The 18,250-nt window shown below is 40.1% G+C and overlaps 1 protein-coding gene across 1 annotated transcript in view; it reads left to right on the top strand.

Annotated features, from left to right (window-relative positions):
• Window positions 1-18,250, top strand: part of LOC311091490 (uncharacterized protein) — a 300,883-nt gene that overhangs the window by 2,440 nt on the left and 280,193 nt on the right. The window contains exons 4-9 of the mRNA XM_084127442.1: window positions 1,109-1,225; window positions 1,438-1,548; window positions 1,712-1,828; window positions 2,016-2,132; window positions 2,345-2,455; window positions 2,618-2,734. Coding sequence (XP_083983568.1) covers window positions 1,109-1,225; window positions 1,438-1,548; window positions 1,712-1,828; window positions 2,016-2,132; window positions 2,345-2,455; window positions 2,618-2,734 — 690 coding nt within the window. The remainder of the gene's footprint in view (window positions 1-1,108; window positions 1,226-1,437; window positions 1,549-1,711; window positions 1,829-2,015; window positions 2,133-2,344; window positions 2,456-2,617; window positions 2,735-18,250) is intronic.

Genomic DNA, 18,250 nt, shown 5'->3' with positions numbered 1-18,250 from the left:
GTTATGACACTGCATACATACACTGCATACATATGAATAATTATAACATACATGTTCAAGCATTCAGAATTATAGCCACGTTAATAACGTTTGTAAGAAACCAAACCGTTTGTAAATCCGTCAAGATTTCAGCGAGATAAGAGGATTTGTGTGCGTGCTGATCACTCACCTTAATTCATACATTAAGCCTGCCTGTGACAAGATGGCTGAACGGTGATGCCGGAAGTGACTGCGCCATAAGACATCTAGCGTTTATATATGATATCTATGTCAGAAACTCTCAGTAATGGTGTTAATTTCGACCTGGAGTCGGACAATAATGCCTACAGAGTCAGAGTGCTGTTTGGAGATGGAACAGGTATAGTTTAGTAGTTTAATTACGGTTATAACGTATTTGTCATCTGCTTGTATGTATCCACTATTAATAGCCTACAAGTCTGCTGTTTCGGATCAGGTCCGAATGATGATCAAACATATACTGATGAGTTTAATAAAGTTTATTGTACATCACACAGAAGATGAAGCGTCAGTTTTACTCCAGAAAATTACCGTAAGAGCTGAATAAACAGTATAAGAAGTGTGCAAGTACATAAACGAATTTCGGTGGAGTTGAGGGAGCATTTTCTTTGAAAACAAAATAATTCCACCTCGTCTTCAGCGGCTGCCTCAGATTTCGGGAGTAAATAGAGAGAGCTATGTGGATTAATACATCCAGCCACACAACAACACCTACAACGCTTGGGAGACATTCTCGTCAGTGCAGCAGCTGTGAACTCGATCAGGGCGGGGCTATGCTGAAACGGCAGTGTCTGTCAACACTCGTGGGCGGGGCCTGTGCTTAGTGACGTCACTAAAGCTGCATTCTGAAAACAGGTCGTTGGGAGACACTGCTGATGATTTATGGGGATTAATAAAAAAGGAGTGAGTGGATTTTTATCATGGTTGTGTACACACACTGCCAACACACATTTATGTCCAAACAGCATGCAAAAGTGAATTTTGCATAATAGGTCCCCTTTAAACTGGTTTTATTTCACCTCCTGCTTTCTAGGCTGTTAGAATCTGTAATTATTAATAATAATCTCTTATTGTTCTCCATGTACCAAAGGGCGAGACCAGATGAAGCAGCATCTCCAGCACTCTCACACCTTTCTATGAAAAGTTATCAGTCAATGGATAGACCCATTGTGTTCAACAGTGGAGCACAAAGTTACATGGGAGAGAAGTATGAGAACTTGCATTGTCAGGAGTTTGAAGATATTGTGCTTTTTGTGTAATAAAAAAGCTACAAAATTATTATTAGCTACAAAACTGCATGTTTGGTATTGCGTATCTCTTGTGCAATGTTAAACTGGTTTTATTTCACCTTCTGATTTCTAGGCTGTTAGAATCTGTAATGATTAATAATAATCTCTTATTGTTCTCCATGTACCAAAGGGCGAGACCAGATGAAGCAGCATCTCCAGCACTCTCACACCTTTCTATGAAAAGTGATCAGTCAATGGATCGGCCAATTGTGTTCAGCAATGAAACCCCTAGTTACATTGGGTATGAAAAGTATGAGAATTTACTTTTAAATGGTGTTCTTGTAGCATGATAAAGAAAAATATTAGTAGACATACAAGTATCTTTTTCTTGCATATGTTGTATGTCTCTTTTACATTGTTAAACTTTTATTTTTCATCCTGAATTTTCTGTGTCATCCTGACAGTCTAAGACCAGATGAGGCAGCATCTCCTGCAAATTCATACTTCTCTTTAAAAAGCAACCAATCAATGGATCGACCGATTGTATTCAAAGACAGAACTCAGCCTTACAGTGTTAAACGGTATGAGAATTTGAATTCTTTGGTCAACTCGTACTATCGGTACTGCAGAAAGACCGGCATCATTACATGTTTACATTTTCAGTTTCTTTTCGTACTGAAGCACCGTTACTTATGACAACATTATGAGCTTGTGTGTACATTAGTGGTCCTGTTAACAAATCAAACAACTATGCTTTAACTCTCACAGCCTGAGACCAGATGAGGCACCCTCTCCAGCACCCTCACTCCTGTCTGTAAAGAGTGATCAGTCAATGGATAGACCCATTGTGTTCAACAGTGGAGCACAAAGTTACATGGGAGAGAAGTATGAGAACTTACATTGTCAGGAGTTTGAAGATATTGTGCTTTTTGTGTAATAAAAAAGCTACAAAATTATTATTAGCTACAAAACTGCATGTTTGGTATTGCGTATCTCTTGTGCAATGTTAAACTGGTTTTATTTCACCTTCTGATTTCTAGGCTGTTAGAATCTGTAATGATTAATAATAATCTCTCATTGTTCTCCATGTACCAAAGGGCGAGACCAGATGAAGCAGCATCTCCAGCACTCTCACACCTTTCTATGAAAAGTGATCAGTCAATGGATCGGCCAATTGTGTTCAGCAATGAAACCCCTAGTTACATTGGGTATGAAAAGTATGATAATTTACTCTGTTTTAAATGGTGTACTTGTTGCATAATAAAGGGAAAAAAAGGAAAAAATTGGTAGACTACAAGTATCTTTTTCTTGCATATGTTGTATGTCTCTTTTACATTGTTAAAGTTGAATTTTCTGTGTCATCCTGACAGTCTAAGACCAGATGAGGCAGCATCTCCTGTAACTTCATACTTCTCTTTAAAAAGCAACCAATCAATGGATCGACCGATTGTATTCAAAGACAGAAATCACCCTTACTACATTGAACGGTATGAGAATTTGCATTCTTTGATCAGATATGCATGTGATTGTAGTGTGGATGCAATATAAAAATTCAGTAGTCGCTACCAACACCAGTAACATTTCATGATTTTCTACTAATTTTAATAAAATAAATAAATAGTGTAATCAGCTCCAACTCACCTGCCTAGAAGTTTATATTAATCTTTTAGACCTTGATTAGCTGGATCAGCTGACTGTGTTTTTAGGGTTGGAGCTAGACTCTGCAGGGCTGTGGCCCGTCAGGAACTGAGGCTGTCTTTGCCCCCTATACCCTCATTCACTATTTCCTACATTAGTCCACTCATATAGTCCACTTGAAGGAATGAATAAAAACGAGTGAGTGAATTCAGACACTGTGTGCGCCGGAAGGGCTGCCACTTTTGCCTAGTTGGTGCTTGCTGTTTAATCATCATTTTAAACTTAGCAAACTGGCAGTAGTAAGATGAAAATATTTATCTTTTTATATAATTCTGTCATGGAAACTAGCATGCATAAGCCTTAATTAAACAATTTAATAATCAAGTAAAAATGAAGTTATCTGTATATTACGCTGTAGGATCAGTGGCTTGGAAAATGGATGGATGGATGATTCAGCTGTGGGCACCACTATGGTTTCGGACACCACTACAAATGGCTGTCCCCTTAAATATGGCACTATAGGGTGTGATTTCGGACACAGTCTGATAGAGTTGTCAAAAAGTACTGACTTCGGTACCATGCCGTTACTGAAATTTAAAAAATGTGACGCTTTGAATGCTGTTGAGCGGGATCGTAAACACCTAATTGCGGATATGTCTGTAAATGGCTACAATGATCAGCGCTTCAAAAACATGTTGCAAATATACATCAATGACCCTCTTCTAGACGCCTGCTTGTGCTTTAAAACACTAACGCTGTTTTTTAAAACACTTTCAAACACTTCCTTGTGCTCTCAAACGCTCCTGTGCGTTGATCGTTGTAGCCAATAACAGACATATCCGATTAGCGAGTGAACACAATGGCCAATCAGAGGTGTTTATGATTCCACTTAACAGCACTTAAAATGTCACAATTTTTTAATTTCAGTACTGACTTGGTACCGAAGTTCTTAACTTAAAAGCAGATTTTAGATTGGTTAATATTAGCTGTCAATCACTCCCACTCCCTGTCACTGCGCTCCGTTGTCACGTGACAGGGAGCTGACTACCGCGCGAAATTTAAAAGGGAGAGAAGATGAAACAAACACTGACAGATTTCTTTTGTAAGTCATTACCTAAAGAGGTGGAACATAGCTTATTTAGTATTATATAGCAATATATGATTAATATCATAATACATACTTTGCTTGTTTCATTAAGGGATGAATCAGCATTTTTTGAAAGAATCTCTTGAATGAATGATTCAATAACAAATACATTTAAGTCACTTGTCGCCACCTAGTGGTGTAACAATGTGATCGATACAATAGTTATTTGAAGCTCCATGTTACTTTCAAAAGGTGCTTTTCTCTATTTTGATCGCTTCTGTAGACGTCAGTGTTTATATCCAAACTATAATCTTTAATTCTAGTTTCAATTCAAGTTCTTCTGTGATAATGAGAATATTTGTTAACAATACTGTGTAGTTGAATATACTCTCTGGGTCCTTCATTTTTGGTGGGTGCTCCTAAATTTTTGCTGGTGCTCCTAACTTTATGAAGTTGGGAGCACCAGTGCTACCAAGTAAAAAAGTTAATTTCGAGCCCTGATATATGCAGAGTCAATATTTACAGCGTTGAGACTTCTTCTTCATAACCTCTGCAATTCACTCTGGCAAGCTAGATATCAACTTCTGGGCCAAATCCTGACTGATGGTGATCCATTCTTGCCTTATTAGGGCTCAGAGTTGATCACAATTTGTGAGCTTCTACTTGTCTACATTTGTCTTTTGAGGACTGACCACAGGTTCTCAATAGGATTAAGATCCGGGGAGTTGCCTGGCCACGGATCCAAAATGTCAATGTAATGATCTACGAGTCATTTCATTATCACACCATGTGATGCTCTATCATGCTGGAAAATGCACGGATCATCACCAAATAGCTCCTGGATCATTGGTAGTAGATGCTCTTGCAGGACGTTTTGACTCTATTCTTTATAATAGCAGTGTTTTTGGGCAGAATTAGGAGAGATCCACTCTCTTTGATGAAAAGCAACCCCTCATATGGATGGTCTCAGGATGCTTCACTGTTGGCACAATACAGAACTCCTGGTAGCGTTCACCTTTTCAGTTGATTTTCCAGATGTCCCAAACAGTCGGAAGGGGGCATCATCGCCAAAATAATGGCGGTTATGGTGATTAATTGTCTGTTTTAGGGCTTTGTCATTTTTTGTGTGCTTCATTCATTAAATAATGAATGAATGTAATCCTTTGTAAGTTAACATTTTGCAGCGTAAGATTACAGTTAACACCTTTAAATATTAAATACATTTATTCAATTTAGTAAATAACCACAACAATCACAACAAACTGGCCAATCACAGAAAAAGCCATAAAATGTATCATTCATATACAGTATGAACTAATGGTCACTTTTTTTATTTGTTTAACACAATTCAGAATCCACTAAATCCACACTACTTCATTGTAGAGAAAAACAACATATCAGTGGCTCAGTGCGCAGCGCTGTGCAAGTGCGCATTTAAAAGTTCAGAAGAAATGTTGAGCGCACAAATCCTAGTGTATATCTGTCCAACAGTTTATTGATCATTTGGTTATTCACAGTTTTAAATTCCAGTTATTGTGCGTTTGATGCCAATTTATAGTCCGTGCTTTGTGTGAACAGACACATGGTAGCGAGTCGTTTAGAAACTGCAAACTCCAACAAAATAGTCATTTTATCCATAGCCCCTTTTCTACAGATCAAGCATTATAACATTAATATATCATATTGGAGAGAGTTTTACCGTTTATCCTGTCGTAACCGGATGAAGCGCTGTTTGAATGCTGAATGGAGAATGATTGACAGCTCCAGGAGAAGGAAGACGAGTTTCCGTGAACTTTAATTTAATGATGTAAATATACTTTGTCCCTCACATTAAGCTATGGAATGGCATCAGATGACTTTGAATATATTCAATTTACATATTAAAACTAGTGTATGAAATGGCAAATGTAAATTATATAATTGAATTTTCATTTTGCACCAAACATTGCACAAACATTGTAAATTTAAATACAGAAATGCATTGCTATTTTACATATTGCAGTGTCATTTTACATATTGCATTGCCATTTTGCATATTACATTTCAAATTGAATATTGCTACCCAAATGCTTCCATAAATTAGTGCTTGTCTATTTCTTTTGGTTCTTGACTCCCCCTTTTGCCGTTGGACCATAAAAGAGCGCAATCATCGCGGTGGCCTGAAACAATCACGGTTAGATCAAATAATCGCGATCAGACGGTTATTTAATTATCGCAACAGGCCTAAATAGTAGCCTACTTGTTCACACTTGCCCATGTACTGGTGATATGATTACTGAAATGATGTTAGCTGCTCATTTTGTGCCAGGGTCAAACAACTGTGAAATTTAGGTTTTGTGTTAGTTTTTTTTTAGGGTTTTTTTGGCAATTATTTAATATGCACCTGATCACTATATACAATAATCTAGAAACAACACCACCACAACAACTTAAAGTCTGCTAAATTGGAAGTAGTTTTGTACTTAATGTACTTTAGTTATCTGGAAATAGTGCTGAAGTTCAACTAAAGATATAATTAAGTATATTGATTGTGATAAAGTGTAAATATTGCAAATGTACTTTAGGTACACTTTAAATATATTTTATAGATATAACACAGAGATAATACTATCCTTACTTCAGTCAAAACTAACTTTAGCTGGACAATAACTTTATTCAAGAGCTGCTGTAAACCCAAAACAATCTTTGTTACTTTAATTTCATATCATAACTGTAAAGCTGCTTTGAAACAGTCTGTATTGTTAAAAGTGCTATATAAATGAAGGTGACTTGACATGACTTGACCTACTAATAGTGAAATTAAAACACATTTTAGTGCATTGTGCAATAAAGAAGTACTCCAAATAATGTTTAATTATAATATTTATATCAGTAAGTCTCAAGTGATATGTCAGTAAATTTGTTAATGGATTTGTAGTATACTTAGTATGAAATAATTGTATTTTAAAAACATTTTGGTATAGGTTTTTCTTCACTAGGATATATATATATTGTAACAATATTAGCTCAAAGGAGAAATATTAATAATAATCCATAATTACCAATTATGATTAATTATTAATATTTGGGTCAGTTAATTAGATTAACTTTGAGGTAAGCCAAATTAATATTACAATCAATTAATCAGTTCCACCGAACTGATTATTCATTTATTCTAAGAAAAGTGTATCTTTCAGGGTCACTGAAAAATAATTATTTCTTATCGTGTACAGCAATTAGAGCATACTGTAACAAGATCAAAATCGTAAAAGGGACTTTGTATGCAAACAGAGGATCAGAAACCAAATGCATAATTGTGCACAAGTTTTATTAACTAAATCACAAACATAACTAAACTAAACAAACAAACAAACATACATACATTCATCCATACATGCATAGGTAAAGGGGTGAGTGATGTGGAACCGGAAGCAGGAAATAGAAATATGGAAAAGATCTATTTAACATTGAAAAGAACCATAAGCTCTTATCTTCAGAACACCTCATCACAGTATACTTGCATGGCAGTTGCAATCGTGGACAATTCTTGAAGTGGTTGAAGATTGAATTTGTTGATGGGTCTGTGGCATTGAAGAAGAGCATGGTGGCTTCGAGCACATGGCTGTTGTGAGTCGAAGCCTGCTGCCCTGGCCTGCTGAGGGCACGCTGGACGGCGCAGCGTCCCCAAGTGCCGAGAAGACCAGGGGCCCTATTTTAACGATCTGAAACGCAAGTATCAAGCGCATTACGCAAGTAACTTTGTGGGCGGGTCTTGGGCGCTGTTGCTATTATACCGGCGGGATAAATTACTCTTGCACCTGACGCAAATCTAAAATGGGTTGGTCTGAAGTAGCTTCATTATTCATAGGTGTGGTTTGGGCATTACGTGAAATAAACCAATCAGAGCGTCATCTCACATTCCCTTTAAGAGCAGGCGCGCTTGTTCTAAAGCGGATTCCTATTATAACGGCGGATTTGCCAGGTGCACGCGAGGAGCGGTTCACAGCCGAGGAGACCGACATTCTCGTCAGGGACGTTGGGGATGGAGAAACACACCCAAATTAACTTCGGTTAAACAGGCGTATGATAATTTGGGTAAATGTGTAAGCTAGATGTATGCTTTTATAATAAACTATCTATCTATCTATCTATCTATCTATCTATCTATCTATCTATCTATCTATCTATCGTAATAATGTATGATTTGCAAAAATGAAAACTGCTGCTTCTGTGTAGATGAGAGAATCAAAGTGTATGCGCGTTGTGCACAAGCTACATTATTTAAGGCCAAGCATGCGCCCTTAAAATAGCATATGAATAACATGCGCAACGCGCCACTGACTTTAAACTGGGTTTTTTTTCGGCCAGTGGCGGAATTGTTTTCTAAACCTGTAAAATAGCATGAGGGAACGTTTGCGCTGGAACACGCCTCCTCTTTGCGCCCCTGCAAGCGCAAGTGTATTTCTTAGTTAACCGACGTGCGTCTGTGGAGGGAAAAGTCCGCTTTGCGCGGGTGCAAAATAGGAATGATACATGCGTCGGTGTACAAAGTCAATTGCGCTGGGTGCAAGATAGTGCCCCAGGAGTGGATTGTTGCATCAGTGATGGTAAAGTTGCAGTTGTTTTCTGGATTGAAGAAAAGTCTGACTCCCTTTTGGGAATATGAAAGCATGGCAGGCATTGCTCAGGCCTGTTGGGCCCAGGGAGCTGGGCCCCAGTGGGGGGGGGGGATATATATATAGGGCTGTCAATATCAAAATGTAAACAAAAAAAGGTGTGATCACATTTAACTTGTTTAACACATTCATTTTGTCATAATTTGCTATATCCAACAAGGTAAACTATCAGATTGATGGGTTATTCTCACTAAACTGTATTTCCTTCAAGATTTTTTCAAGGTAAATTTAGGTGTCTTTCCAAAAAAGGAGACTCTCAAAAGACACCTAAAAACCAAATGATAGAAGAAGTCCATATAATTCATAAATTTATGTACACCAAAGCACGCATGAAAAAAAAATCATTACAGAACAAGTGCACAGAATGAGTACAGTGTAGAGTACAAATAGCTTGTTTAGACCATTTTAGAGCTTGTTTACATTTTCGACATGTCAAGTTGCAATACCAAACAGGACCACATGAATATGACAAAGGCCTTGTTTACACTGTCTGTGAAATGTGACCCAATTCTGATTTTTTGCTCATATGGATATTTCGAGATCGGTTTCAGGCCTCATTCATATGTGGAAATAAATCGGATATGTGCCAATGTGACTGTCATGTAAACAGGCAGGTCGGATTTTCTGAGGCATTAGGCAACGTCTCCGCGGTTTAATGACGAGAGAAACCCCAACGCGCATCTGCAAAGGGATGGATGGCCCGACGAAACGTTGTGTCGTCGTTGGAGAGAAATGTGGACAAACGTTGACACAACATATTGTTGTACACAACAAAATTTCGGACCGACCGCTCCTCGTTAAAGCCAATATTTAAAGAGAATATGCTCCCACCAGTCCTGAGATCTCTCTCACACACAATAACTGAAGCATATGTGCAGGCTGCAATGATGGCACTTTTCGTCCTCCTTCGCCTCATAATCATGGTGATGTTTGGCGAACTTCGCATATATCGCAGAGCTAGCATCAAGCATATTTCGCGTTCGTCCATCTGTGCAAGATAATTTAACCCTTTAAGCATGCGCGATATTTCAGATAGTATGGCAAGTGTAAACACATGAATCGGATATGGGTCACAGTTGAAAGAACGTGTAAACGGACGGTCAAAAAAATCTGATTAATGTAACAAATCAGAATTGGGCATCAAGACCTGCAGTGTAAACGAGGCCAAAAAAACCCAAGCCATCCAAACCGCATATGCCTACTACAGAACACAGATCCATTCAGAATTACTAAGCACAGCTACATACACATGACAAATCAAAACATTATCCTGAATTTGTGTGAAAACTGTGAATTTAACTGAAATGTGTCTGTGCATAAATGCAATACATACACAGTTAAAGACGCAATTTTGCATGCTTCAGTAGCCTAATTTATTTGCCTTATTTGTGTTAAATTATTTTAAGGATTTTGAATGAATAGTATGCGTTAACGCATTAATGTTGACAACCATAATATAAATGTCACTTGACTGGAGTGCTGAATTACAGTGCAAAAATATCCACATCATTATGATCAGATGCTTTCTTAAAGGGACACTTCACCCATTTGCATTAAGCTTTGCATTGTTAGAAACCCAGTCATACTATTGAATGGTCGTGCAACACACTCTCATTTTCCCCTGATACGGGAGAAATCCATTATTTACCTCTTACACTTCCTCCTACAATGACGCAAAAATCGTCATTTTGCGTCATTGTAGGAGGAAGTGTAAGAGGGGGGGATTTCTGTTGAGACTACAGACACGTTCCTCAGCTTTCCCAGGGGGCGGGACCCGCTCACGCTACAGACCTATTACAGATCAGTGGGTGGGACTTTACTCTCTGAAACTGAAAGCAATATCCTCCATCTTGTTTGAAGCTAAGCTAACAGGCGCTGTGGAGACAGATGTAAAGTTATGACAACAGCGGAGGAGAGTGCTCAATATGATATAGAGGAAGAGGATTTCGGAAGTCTGATGCTTGAATCAGGTGTTTGTGGCTACCTTTACAAGCCGCATTATAGCGAAGAGCAGCCGAGGGCGAGGCAGAAGACCTGCCTGCCGCGGACGAGGAGCCCGGACTGGCTCGAGTTAGGGCGGACTGGTGGCGCCGGTGATCTCACTATGCAACTACGAACCGCTACGAACACAGAGATAGAGTCCGTCTGCGGCAAAGAATTTCAACGATGACAATTTCTCCTGGACGAAATCTCTGAATCAGACGAGGACACGGACGTTTGTGTTGTGAACTATCCTAGTTTCGCACCGCATATGTTCTGACTGAACATCCAGGTACCATGCAATAATTCACCTTTTCGAAAGAAATACAAACGAGGAGTAATGCACTAATGAGTTCGCCAACTAACTAGACATTTTGTGTGAATGTGAAATGAATTTCAAGCTCTGGTGGTAGCTAGCCTTGTAGACGGAAGAGTGATCTCTTATAGGCAGATATGCGCTTTCTGGATTGGGAGTGGCTTGCGGAGCTGTGCAATGTGGTGCATTGTGGGAGTTGTTGTCTTTCATACAAATGCGTCCTGAAGTTATTTTTTGTCTTTTCTCGGTCACAAAGGCACCAAATTCAAAATTTATTTTACATTTCGACTACATATATGACCCACTTTAAATAAAAAACAATATTCAAATGGGTGAAATGCCCCTTTAAAGGAACTGTATGTAAGATTGTGGCCAAAACTGGTACTGCAATCACTTTCAAATTACTGTAGAGCGGTATGTCCCCCTCCCCCTCTTCCCTGACTCGTGGTTGCCAGATAGGCTGCAGGATCCAGCAGGAACGTAGGCTGACACGTTTGTAGCTGCAGCTGTGGTATCTAGAGCAGAGCTGGCAACCCGGATGCCGAAACACAACTGACTTCGGGATTGGTAGATAGGTGGAGGGTGGGGCATCAGGCCAAAACACAACATGACAACATCAACATCAGTTGAGGGCTGCAACTTCACTTTTAAAATGACAATATCCTGGCCGTACTACTGTTGTCAGTGATATAAGTATTTGAAATGAACATTATTTCTTAATGTCTAGTGACATATCAGGGCCATTTTATGATTAATTGAAATACATTTCTTACATACAGCTCCTTTAACTGCTGTTTTCTCACCACTGTCACTTTTTGTTGTGTGTTTATTTTGTTATTGAGAGGAAAGTGTGCAGCACATATTTACATATTCATCTAAATGCCGCTCTCAGCATAGCAGCGCAGTTGACGTTAAGTGAGCTCTTTAGATCCTGTGTGTTTACAGAATATTGGATTTTAGCATGGCTCATTTTGCAAATATATCCTTAGTGGTTTCTTTATAGTGGAAGCCAAAATGAGTCCACATTTCAGCTCTGTACACGGTATGAAATGTCGACCCAGGACGAGGTCTAGGGCTGTGAAGCTTTGGGGATTTTGATGGACTCGATCTACGGCATCTATTTTGATCATCGTTCTGAATCCCATCAATCTTTGACAAAAAATGCACTTTTCTCAGCTTTTTGTTTAAAGTGGTGACTTTTTTTTTTTATTAAACTTTTTTTTTTTATTAATACATTTTAAAAATAATAAATTATATAAATTATATTATAATTAAATGAATAATAAATTAAATAATAATGATATTATTATACATATTGTTTTATTAAACAATGTGTACTTGCATAAACTAAAAAAAAAGTACTAGTATAAAAATAGTAAACTACTAGTATACCACTAGTTCACTTGTAGTACAGATGTAGTACAAATGAGAAACTTAGTTGTGAAATAGTTGTTGACTTGAAGTTTACTATTGTTATACAGTATATAATGTGGGGTACATTGTAACATGTGAGGGTTGCATTGTAACGACCATATGACAGCTTAAAATGCTATCTGATCTAATAAAAAAAAATTACAAGAAAAACTAAAATATTTTCTCCATAAAATAATTCAACTTTTCATATAAAATAATGGCATTTTTTAATCATAAAACCCCCCCCAAAAAAATTCCGTTTGACAACAAACACACCGGAAAACAGCTATACAACGATAATAATTAATAATTTCTGAACATTGACTCTCAGTCTTTATTCACCTTTTTCTCATGTTTTCTCAATAGAATTCATAAAAGTGTAGAATATAATAGCATGGTTCTAATAGGGGCACATTGTAACGCAGTGTTACAACATGCCCCAACTGGGATGTAAACCTTGCTAGTGTCTTCTGCTAGTTAGCGAAGCATTAGAGAACCATATCAACTGTTAAAGAACATATTGGGGATTAAAATATTATCAGATTTGTCTAATTTAAAATAAACACCAAAAAGAAAAATTTGCATAAGTAAGAAATTTACTTTAGCTATAGTTAAATACATTTTCAGTGATATCTTCCAAAGATTTCTGAATTTTGGCGCATTTTTTTCTCTATATAGTGTTGGTATGGCAACTAGTATATACACTAAGTTTCATCATGCTAGCATGTGTGGAAGTATTTAAAAAAAGGGTGTTACAACTAGCCCCGCGTCAGGTTGTGCCCGCTCTCCCCTACATTTAAACATATACTTTTTATATACTAAAATCGGGCCAATTTAGTCCCAAGCAGTATTAAAATAGGACACTTACAAGTTTACTACTAGTACATTGACATTAGTATACTTACTAGTGTAGATTTGAAAATCATGCTTTCCCCCATTATTGTTGAATCACGGAAGCTACACCAGATATTTTGCCAAGAGATGTATCAGACAGAGAGAAACAGGCATTGCAGAATAAGGCTATAGGTGAGGTGGTCTTCATTCCAGATTTCTCTGTTCCCCATTTCTCTATCCTCTCACGACCCCATCATGCCAGCTATAAATGCTTTCTTTGGGTTTCTCCTTCCTCTCACCCCGTCATGCCTCTATGTTTCTCCTTCCTCTCACCCCTTCATGCCTTTATGTTTCTCTTACCTCTCACCCCGTCATGCCTCTGTTTCTCATTCCTCTCACCCCGTCATGCCTCTATGTTTCTCCTTCCTCTCTCCCCACCATGCCTCTGTTTCTCCTTCCTCTCACCCCGTCATGCCTCTATGTTTCTCCTTCCTCTCACCCCATCATGCCTCTGTTTCAACTTCCTCTCACCCCCGTCATGCCTCTATGCGTCTCCTCCCTCACCCCGTCATGCCTTTATGTTTCTCCTTCCTCTCACCCCATCATGCCTTTATGTTTCTCCTTCCTCTCACCCCGTCATGCCTCTATATTTCTCCTCCCTCACCCCGTCATGCCTTTGTTTCTCCTTCCTCTCACCCCGTCATGCCTCTATGTTTCTCCTTCCTCTCACCCCGTCATGCCTTTGTTTCTCCTCCCTCACCCTGTCATGCCTTTGTTTCTCCTTCCTCTCACCCCGTCATGCCTCTATGTTTCTCCTTCCTCTCACCCCGTCATGCCTCTTTGTTTCTCCTTCCTCTCACCCCGTCATGCCTCTATGTTTCTCCTTCCTCTCACCCCGTCATGCCTCTATGTTTCTCCTTCCCGTCATGCCTCTATGTTTCTCCTTCCTCTCACCCCGTCATGCCTCTATGTTTCACCCCGTCATGCCTCTATGTTTCTCCTTCCTCTCACCCCGTCATGCCTCTATGTTTCTCCTTCCTCTCACCCCGTCATGCCTCTATGTTTCTCCTTCCCGTCATGCCTCTATGTTTCTCCTTCCTCTCACCCCGTCATGCCTCTTTGTTTCTCCTTCCTCTCACCCCGTCATGCCTCTATGTTTCTCCTTCCCGTCATGCCTCTATGTTTCTCCTTCCTCTCACCCCGTCATGCCTCTTTGTTTCTCCTTCCTCTCACCCCGTCATGCCTCTATGTTTCTCCTTCCTCTCACCCCGTCATGCCTCTATGTTTCTCCTTCCTCTCACCCCGTCATGCCTCTTTGTTTCTCCTTCCTCTCACCCCATCATGCCTCTGTTTCAACTTCCTCTCACCCCCGTCATGCCTCTATGCGTCTCCTCCCTCACCCCGTCATGCCTTTATGTTTCTCCTTCCTCTCACCCCATCATGCCTTTATGTTTCTCCTTCCTCTCACCCCGTCATGCCTCTATATTTCTCCTCCCTCACCCCGTCATGCCTTTGTTTCTCCTTCCTCTCACCCCGTCATGCCTCTATGTTTCTCCTTCCTCTCACCCCGTCATGCCTTTGTTTCTCCTCCCTCACCCTGTCATGCCTTTGTTTCTCCTTCCTCTCACCCCGTCATGCCTCTATGTTTCTCCTTCCTCTCACCCCGTCATGCCTCTTTGTTTCTCCTTCCTCTCACCCCGTCATGCCTCTATGTTTCTCCTTCCTCTCACCCCGTCATGCCTCTATGTTTCTCCTTCCCGTCATGCCTCTATGTTTCTCCTTCCTCTCACCCCGTCATGCCTCTATGTTTCACCCCGTCATGCCTCTATGTTTCTCCTTCCTCTCACCCCGTCATGCCTCTATGTTTCTCCTTCCTCTCACCCCGTCATGCCTCTATGTTTCTCCTTCCCGTCATGCCTCTATGTTTCTCCTTCCTCTCACCCCGTCATGCCTCTTTGTTTCTCCTTCCTCTCACCCCGTCATGCCTCTATGTTTCTCCTTCCCGTCATGCCTCTATGTTTCTCCTTCCTCTCACCCCGTCATGCCTCTTTGTTTCTCCTTCCTCTCACCCCGTCATGCCTCTATGTTTCTCCTTCCTCTCACCCCGTCATGCCTCTATGTTTCTCCTTCCTCTCACCCCGTCATGCCTCTTTGTTTCTCCTTCCTCTCACCCCGTCATGCCTCTTTGTTTCTCCTTCCTCTCACCCCGTCATGCCTCTATGTTTCTCCTTCCTCTCACCCCATCATGCCTCTATCAGGGTTCGTACGGGTGCTTGAAATCCTTGAAAGTGCTTGAATTTTGATGATGTGTTTTCAAGGTTTGAAAAGTGCTTGAATTTTGGATTAAATGCCTGAAAATGCTTGAATTTGTAACTGTATTTCTTTCACAAGAAATATCTTTCTGACGAAATAGTTCTTTATTAAACGGAGAAAAAAATGTAGCCCTTCAGAATCAGATACATATTGATTTGCGTTACGCTGGCCAGAGCAAAAGTAGGCGGAGTTTTCATTTTGATTTCCGCGGTTGTTTGGATGCACCGTTTTTATTGGCCACGCAGCGGCAACAGTTGAACTATTTTAAACTTTGACCGCGGCGTGCGCGCGAGCTCGCTGAGCTCCGTTTTGGTCCGAGTCGCGCGGCGCAAGCCATTGAAATATATCGGTTTCATTTCATAGCGCAGCGCGGTCCGCGTCCTATCTGAAAGGGCCGTTAGTGACAGAGTACTTGGTCCGATAATGTAATGTAAGTATTACATGTCCGTTATGTCACATTCATTTGCAGTTTGCATATGCAGTGAACATTGCCAAAATTACAGAAGTGTAACGTGCAACCTGCAAACGTTAGCCCAGTGCATAACAACAGTCGTTGATTGCTGAACTGAAATCAGTCAGTGTCATAAGTAGTATACTGTTACTGTAAGGTTCAGGATGGCCCTATGCAATATTTACACTGCTCTATTACAGTAAATGTATTAGCTAACGTTATGTCTTGGCAATGAAATACATTTATCAGGCAGGTTCCTGTGCACTCAGATATTGTTCAAACCTTGTCTATATCAAGAATGTGTCCCAAAACGGGAAGGCCTGTCAAATATTTCTGTTCAAATCCTAAGTCTTCATATTTGAAATTATTTCAGTTTTACAGACTATAAATCACATTATCTGGTAAGCAATGTTTGGACATTAATATAATGAAAAGTATATTAATCATATGCTTTAGGCTATATACTTAGTGATACATGTTGAAGAATAAAACTTGTGATTGGCTTAAATATTAGGGCTGCACAATATATCAAAATATTGCAACTGTATATATTACAATATGCTTGCATATCGCAACGGCTTGCAATAACTGGGATCATGAACAAAATACAAAAAATCACTCACTGGTTTTGGCTGACTTTTGTAGCTTTAATAAGAATCAGTATATTTATAACTAAGCAGTGTTTATTTTTACATTTATTTGATTAATTAGTTTCTGTTGTTAAATAAACCTAATGTAGGATAACCTGAACCCCCTAAACCCCAGTGATGTTAAAATAACACTTCTTATGCTACAGTAAAACACTGATGTTCACTGTCTTGAAATTGTAGGGATATTTTCTTATCACAAAAAGAATGTGAAACATGTATGTGTAGGTTATATAATTTTAAAGATATTTTAAAGATAATTTAAGTTAATTTGACAGACACACTTTAAGCATTATTGTATTGCATATTGAATATTGCATTATTTAATGAGTTATCGCATATCTAATTTTTCTTCAATATCGTGCAGCCCTCTGCTTATGAAACATTTGGCTGTTTATCTCTTTTGATGTGATAAAAACACTAAATAATAATTTTAACTATGTATTGGTATGTAATTTACGGTAGTGTAAGGTGCTGGAAAAAGCTTTAAAATGGACCTGGAAAGTGCTTGAAAAGTGCTTGAATTTGACCTTGGAAAAAGTGTACGAACCCTGCTCTATGTTTCTCCTTCCTCTCACCCCGTCATGCCTCTGTTTCTCCTTCCTCACCCTGTCATGCCTCTATGTTTCTCCTCCCTCACCCTGTCATGCCTCTGTTTCTCCTTCCTCACCCTGTCATGCCTCTATGTTTCTCCTCCCTCACCCCGTCATGCCTTTGTTTCTCCTTCCTCTCACCCCGTCATGCCTCTATGTTTCTCCTTCCTCTCACCCCGTCATGCCTCTATGTTTCTCCTCCCTCACCCTGTCATGCCTTTGTTTCTCCTTCCTCTCACCCCGTCATGCCTTTGTTTCTCCTTCCTCTCACCCCGTCATGCCTCTATGTTTCTCCTCCCTCACCCTGTCATGCCTTTGTTTCTCCTTCCTCTCACCCCGTCATGCCTTTGTTTCTCCTTCCTCTCACCCCGTCATGCCTCTATGTTTCTCCTTCCTCTCACCCCGTCATGCCTTTGTTTCTCCTCCCTCACCCTGTCATGCCTTTGTTTCTCCTTCCTTTCACCCCGTCATGCCTCTATGTTTCTCCTTCCTCTCACCCCGTCATGCCTCTATGTTTCTCCTCCCTCACCCTGTCATGCCTTTGTTTCTCCTTCCTTTCACCCCGTCATGCCTCTATGTTTCTCCTCCCTCACCCCGTCATGCCTCTATGTTTCTCCTTCCTCTCACCCCGTCATGCCTCTATGTTTCTCCTTCCTCTCACCCCGTCATGCCTCTATGTTTCTCCTCCCTCACCCTGTCATGCCTTTGTTTTTCCTTCCTTTCACCCCGTCATGCCTCTATGTTTCTCCTTCCTCTCACCCCGTCATGCCTTTGTTTCTCCTTCCTTTCACCCCGTCATGCCTCTATGTTTCTCCTCCCTCACCCTGTCATGCCTTTGTTTCTCCTTCCTTTCACCCCATCATGCCTCTATGTTTCTCCTCCCTCACCCTGTCATGCCTTTGTTTCTCCTTCCTTTCACCCCGTCATGCCTCTATGTTTCTCCTCCCTCACCCTGTCATGCCTTTGTTTCTCCTTCCTTTCACCCCGTCATGCCTTTATATTTCTCCTCCCTCACCCTGTCATGCCTCTTTGTTTCTCCTTCCTCTCACCCCGTCATGCCTCTATGTTTCTCCTCC

The sequence above is a fragment of the Abramis brama genome (genome assembly GCF_963993115.1).
Source record: "Abramis brama genome assembly, chromosome: 10".
Classification (NCBI taxonomy): Eukaryota; Metazoa; Chordata; class Actinopteri; order Cypriniformes; family Leuciscidae; genus Abramis; species Abramis brama.
This window is presented reverse-complemented; position numbering and strand designations above follow the sequence as displayed.